General features: G+C 43.8%; 1 protein-coding gene across 1 annotated transcript in view; it reads right to left on the minus strand.

Moving 5' to 3' along the window:
* Window positions 1–6,364, minus strand: part of LOC126199710 (myrosinase 1-like) — a 41,500-nt gene extending 35,136 nt beyond the window's left edge. Inside the window, exon 1 of the mRNA XM_049936637.1 lies at window positions 6,257–6,364. Coding sequence (XP_049792594.1) covers window positions 6,257–6,364 — 108 coding nt within the window. The remainder of the gene's footprint in view (window positions 1–6,256) is intronic.
* Between the last annotated feature and the right edge of the window lie 607 nt (window positions 6,365–6,971).

Below are 6,971 nucleotides of genomic sequence, written 5' to 3' on the forward strand. Positions count from 1 at the left end.
AGATCACAACACAAGAATGTGTCCTGCAGGATTGGCTGTCTTCTGGACATTTTGAACGATCAGTTGCAACTCGCGAGCGAGACTTCCTTTGTTGCTGTAAACCGCCGCTCACGGTCATATACCGTGTTTACCGATCTCCGCTACCATCTGTGAATGTGCCGTTTTTCCTCAAAAGTACTTCCTCTCTAATGTTGAGCTACATAGATTTCGTATCACTGAGTTCAATTTTTCGTGGCCTTTTCAGCACTTGTTCCTACAGCTGGCATTCCAAAAAAATGTATTTTGTAATTTTTCTGCCTCAGCCTCCGTACAAATAAGCAGAAGGTTCTCATTTTTTATGTTGCGCCGTAACTTGATCCGTTTCACTGTTTCCTCCGCCTTTTTGTATCAAAAGTAATTTTTTGCAATAGAATTATTATCTTCTGCACGCTAAATTTACGCGGAGTATCACTCTTACATAAATGTGTTACAGATAATTTTATATTTAATGCATACCTCTAAAATTATTGCATTTATTTCTGGTTTCCAATAGAGATTGTCATTCTGTTTTAAAGTAAAATTGAGTTACTTAATAGCGGGAAGACGCAGTGCTTACGAGCATGTATATTGCGCCCACTGTACTCCAATTTTTCACTATCGCTTAAGATTCCGTAGTGTCAAGCGGAAGTTTCTCTTCTTAGTGACATTGCTCTGTCTCATATTTGCTGTTTTTCCCCATGTATTCGTGACAGTAACCATTTGTGAATAGAACTCTAGCTTCTGCACGCTGAATTTACGTACAGTATTACCGTGTCAGCAAATGTATTAGACGTTTTATACGTAGTGTATACCACTAAATTTATTGAATTATTAGTAGCCTTGTAGACGGAATTTCCATACTTACTCTAATGTAAAATGCTGTTACATCACACAAGAAAGGCATACTTCTTACGCGCACGTATTTTCCTTTTCTCCTGAGCCTGTATCTTTGAGCGGTTGACTTTTGTCTCTGCAATGGTGAATACTTATGTTATGCACATATGTAATTATTTGAACTCCTGTTACAATTTTGTGTAAACAATAGCCTTTAACAGTGGACGAATATATTTGTGCATTTATGCTGACGTATGCTGAGCGTAATCTGGCTGCTCACTTAAGCCTTCGCATGTGACGTTTCTGGTTTTTATACCAATTTTATATATGATATGAGCCGCTCGGCTTCAGCTACTGTAATTTACCACCATGTGATGTAACAAGTGAGTACGCGTACCTCACAAATGTAGTTATATTATTCATATTTCGTTATGTATTTAAAAATAGTTTGCAACCGTTTTTATTAATTTTTAGGGCCACTCCTTCTGAAGAAGGTATTTTTATAAATATCGAAACCTAGGTGAAGGGCGAAATAAACCTTTGGTTTGCAACTGGTTGGCTGATTTGTTTCAACGTCTTCAGATGTACATCGTTGCTGAATCGCAGCCATGTTTAAGATTTTAAAAATTAGTGACCCCCGTGCTCACACACAGATGAATTGTTAAGCCTTTACTAACAGCTCAGTGACCAAGTTATGTGCCCAACCGCACGCGCACTGCATCTACGGGAGCATGAGGCAGCAGCGATCAGTGAAACGTTTATGTTTCACGCGAACACTGTACGTAAATGTGGGTGAAGGTAAGGACGTGGCAGAGTGGCAAAATGCGATAATGGCATTTGGCCATGCCCGTTGCCATATGGTGTGTGAAGTTGCTGGATTTCTTGGTTTTCGCGGCGAACTGTTCAACGTGTCTGCCAGACAGAGATGTAACAGGCGTGGCCACGAAACATGACGTCACAGTTGTGGTCCGAAAAGATCCTAACTGAAAGGGACCAGAGACACGTTTCAGGCTTTTAAATCACAATAGTTTTCAAACCCGACAGGAAATGCTGCAGGCAGTGAATGTAGGTCAATCACAACCTGTTTGCTAGACACACTGCGACGGGAACTGGAAGCTATTGTTCACACAGGCACATAAAGACGACAACAGCGAAGTTAATCGGGCTGGAAGTATATGTGATTGGTTTGTGAACATTGCCTCGCCCTACCTATAGCGATCGGCCTGCAAAATCACCTGACCTGAATCCCATAAAAAGTAACGAACGAGAAGAAAGTTATAAACGATAACCGTTCCGATACCTCTGACACTTAAATACATGTACCGGTTCTTGTGAAGAGTGTAGGGTTGGACGTTCACTGTCCCCACTCCTATTCATCACTGTTATGGATACTATAATGGAGAACGTCAAGGAGAAGTCAGGTGAACTGAATGCATTTGCCTTTGCGGATGGCATCGTGATATGGGGTGAAACTGAAGAGGAAGTACATATCAGACTCGATCAATTGAAATCTCAGTTCCAGAAATATAACCTCAACATCAGCAAGACCAAGACAGTGGTGATGGCAGTCAACAGAGATGGACAACCAGCTAATGTAAAACTATGAGACCACCAACTAGAGTGTGTGGACAGTTTTAGTTACCTTGGAAGTGTAATCTGTAGTGATAATTTGGTCAGAAATGAAATCACCAACAGAGTGCAGAAAGGATCTGAATTCTACCAACAAGTAAGATCACTTTTATGGGATGACTTGATTCAAAAGCCAGCCAAACTGATGATGTTTAATAGCTATTTCCTATCAATATTGAGCTATGGTATTGAAACATGTAAGCTCACAAAAAGACAATCATCAAGTCTGCAAGCATCAGAGATGAAATTTCTTAAATCCACCATCCAGAAGACCAAGATTGACAAGTCAAGGACTGAAGAGGTGATGAAAGAAGCCGGAATAAAGACTCCCTATTAGATCGAATTGGTGCATCTAGACTTCGATGGTACTGGCATGCGATGAGAATGGAGCCAACTAGAACAGCCAAAATAATTTTGGAAAGACAGGTGGATGGGATAGATCTCAAGGAAGACCTCAAACCCAGTGGATGCACTTGATTAAGGTTGATCTAGTGACTAGAGGATGGACAGTGGATGATGTTCTCCATGAACAGGTGTATTTGGACAGGATGAATTGGAAGAGCCTCATTACCAGTACCCAGGAAACTGGAACTGTTAAATGATGATGATGATGAGGAGGAGGAGGATAAATTCAATACAGTCAAACTATCTTTTTTGTGTCATCAGTGTTCTGACTTGTTTCATGTGGCCTATACAGACCTTACAATAGTAGAAATACTGAGTAAATTACTTCCCCAAAATCACAAAACGCAAGTCCTAATCCACCATTTCCACAACATACGTACACGAACCTTCAACTTTCTCTGCGCATCTTCTTTTACTCTTACGATTCCAATTCAGTGTTTTTCGGAATGCTCGTTCATTCACAGGACTCATGTGCACGTTATTCAGACCCAAGAATGACTTAATAACTATCAAAATCCATTAGGCAAAACATTACAGGCTACTGTTATATGCCGTGTTTTTTCACTGTGTAAAGCACAATATGTTTTTAAGTAAACCGGAATACAGTATTACAGTTTAACAGTAAGAGAAGCTAAATACACTCATGTTCAGAAAAAATACACATCACCTCTAGTCGTTCAAGGGGTTCTGTTTCTTCTGAACATGAGTGAATTTCGAATCATATGTCTCTGACGAGAAACAGTATCAATAGGAGAGAGTCCTGTTTTGACCAATCATTCATCATCCCATTGGGAGCAAGTTACATGTGGTGACCCCACAGTCTTTTATGCTAGGGTCCTTAGTTTTTTTGGTTTGTATTAATAACCTGTGGTCAGTAAGATTGCGAGATACCCAGCTTAATTTGTTTTACAAGTGATACAAATATTGATATAAATCACAAGCTTACTACACGTTTAGAAGCATCGATTAATGAAATTTCGTACATGTTGCTACATAGCTGCTAGCCAATTCTTTGTCACTCACGTTTGAAAAGACATACCGTGTGGTTCAGAACTTGTAAGAGGTTTCTTTAAAATATGATGACAAACTGTTTCTTGCGATTATAAAAATAATATATTCATTTTGGAGGATGCACTCGATGTAGTAGATTCCAGGGAAAAGGCCGGTCATCTGTCAAACAAAAAGTTAAGTAAGTAACGTTCCGCTGTGTAGATTTCCGTATATTTTTGTAGGCATAAGGGACATCAATCTTGAACAGCCAGAAAATGAATTTATTTCCACCCGCATTGATACACCTCTATTTGAAACTCTCTTGCACCGTGTAACATGACCATAGCCTGCGTCACCATTTTCTGGCAATTTCTCATTTTGTTGCCTTTTGTCTGGCGCTTTACAAGTGAATAAGGGCCCATAATATGAAACGAGCCATTCATTAATATGCTTCACCAGCCTATAGACGGTTTTGTTACTTTTTTGAAATGAAATCGTATTCACTATCGTCTGTGTATTTACCACAATTTCCACTATTCCATTTTCGACATTAGGTCATTTTCAAGTGGTTACAGGTACAATCAAAAAGCAAATCAAGCGGAAACATGGTACAGAAAACTGTAGGCAGTCTACAGGGTGACAGTTGTTGGGCCATATGAAGTAAAATCGTCATAGCTTCCGAACAGTTTGCACTAAGACCTTACAACTGCACTATTGGGCGCGGGGCACGATGGGAATTATGGTTTGGTTTAGCGACGAAGGCCACTTTCATTGGTATATGCTCGTCAATTAGAAAAATCGGCGCTTCTGGGGGACTGAGAACCCGCATTTTGGGGATGCAGAATTTCGGTAATCGTCTGCGCCACATCATCGCCAAAGATGGCAGGTATGTCGAACATGTCATAACCTAAATCCGAATATCTGCAGTGACGTTTACATATCGAATAAAGAGTGTTCACCCCGTAGTTTGTAACTACTTTACGTTTATTTCATGTAGTTCAATAATTATGGCCCTGTATGTATATGTATTGTTTGTTTCTGTAACCACTAGGTCACAATGGTGGGAATTGTGATAACAGTACGGTCGGGGGTAAAAATCATGTGGCTGCCCGGATAGCCGAATGAGTAGTCTGCCTTCGGCGGTGCTACGGCACGGACGTCTGTTTACGTCCCTGCCGGAGAAGTTCGCGCTCGCGCAGTTGTTTACCTATTCGGCGTACTCGTGCGTTTAGAAGACTCGATATAGAATGGCACATGCATACCGAAAGTCGACTCTCAAGATTAGTTTTTCGAATGAATATGCGAGACCGAAAGCCTACGAAATAGAAAGGTTCCTACGAGACGAAGTTAAACTTGACTACAACGAACTTATCGGAATCCACCTCTCCATAGTGAGCAGTGTTGTTTACGTCAAGCTGATTAACGATACAGTATGTGACAGAATCATCCGAGATACTAAACATGGACTCAAATTTCGTCACTCTGATGGACATGTTGGAGAAGTAACTATTGATCATGCAGGACTGGGCTTACGAAACATACGTATTTTCGAACTTCCCTTCGAGGTTCCGTCTGACTTGGTCGTTGACGCCTTACGCCCATATGGAAGAGTGCTTAGCCACGTTGAGGAAAAATGGTCCAACTTCACGACTTACCCCGTTCTCAATGGGGTGCGTCAAATCAGAATAGAACTGACACAACATGTACCCTCGTACTTGTTCATCGGCGGATGCAGAACTATAGTCATATACGATGGACAACCCAAAACATGCTCTGGCTGCGGGAAAGAGGGTCACGTCCGTTCCGAATGTATGCAGCGGAGGATAGTGCAAGTTCCAAACGGCGAACCCGTACCTCCGTCCACGTTGACGCCGCTGCCACTAACGTATGCGGACGCATTTCGAACGGATCCCATCCCGAAGAATGACCAGCTACAGAATCCTGACAGTTTACGGCAACGGACTGCGGCAGAGACCGCCTCCAGTGACGAAACGACGCACACCTCTGCCGCTCCGGCGCCGACGACGCACTTAACCGAGCGGGAAGGATCGGTAGGAGAAATGGAAATTGATCCTGCTGTTGTGCCGACAGCTGCTTTCGTCCCTGAGCACCGGGAGTCACTTCCGCACTCGGATACGGAGGCGCACACGCGCAAACAACGTTCGCCGAAGCGCCACAAGAAACGACGGCTAGCGCCGTCGGATACCTGCTTACTGCAGTCCACGTCAGACGGACTTGGGTGTGACGTCGATCCAGTGCTTCCGGATGCGCAACGGGAGGTTATATCTCCCACACAGCAGTACGACGCGAATCATGCTACACAGGGGTTGAATGCAGACACACCGGACGGAAAGCCGACGGAAGGAGACCCTCCACCCACCGCAGCAACGCCACCGCCTTCGGTCAGCCCGGCCGGAGACACAGCACAGCACAGGAACTGGGCCGACGAATCCGATACTGACCCCCACACCGACGAGGCACCCGCCATGGCGAGTGCTGCGTCCACCGGATGTTAACCGCGCAGAAGATGCAGACTGCCGCACAGACAGCATGTCACCGGGCAGAAGCACACAAATTAACATAAGCGTTCATGTGCGCTTTACGCACTGCGGAACAGCGGCAGGCATATCGAACAGCCTCTATTAATATTAATACGATCAGAACGCCTGTCAAATTGCAATTATTACGAGACATGTTGCATGCGTCAGACGTCGACATCGTTCTGCTGCAAGAAGTATGTGTTGAGAGCTTCCCCGACCTCTATGAGTACGATACGTACATTACACCTACTACCCACGGCGGCAGCGGAACAGCGATACTTCTACGTAGCGGCATAGTAGCCGAGGACGTGGTGTACCTGCCGTCAGCGCGAGGACTGGCGCTCACGGTGCTGGGAGTACGGGTCGTTAACATTTACGCACCGTCGGGGTCAGACAGACGGCGAGACCGATCCCGATTTTACGCAGAGGAGATTGCAACACTATTCTTAGGTCGATATGAACATGTATTATTTGGAGGCGACTTCAACTGCGTGCTCGCACCAAAAGATCAACACCCACGTTATACTTCGTGCCCGGAGCTGCGGCAACTCATAC

Source organism: Schistocerca nitens, chromosome 8, assembly GCF_023898315.1.
Source record: "Schistocerca nitens isolate TAMUIC-IGC-003100 chromosome 8, iqSchNite1.1, whole genome shotgun sequence".
NCBI lineage: Eukaryota > Metazoa > Arthropoda > Insecta > Orthoptera > Acrididae > Schistocerca > Schistocerca nitens.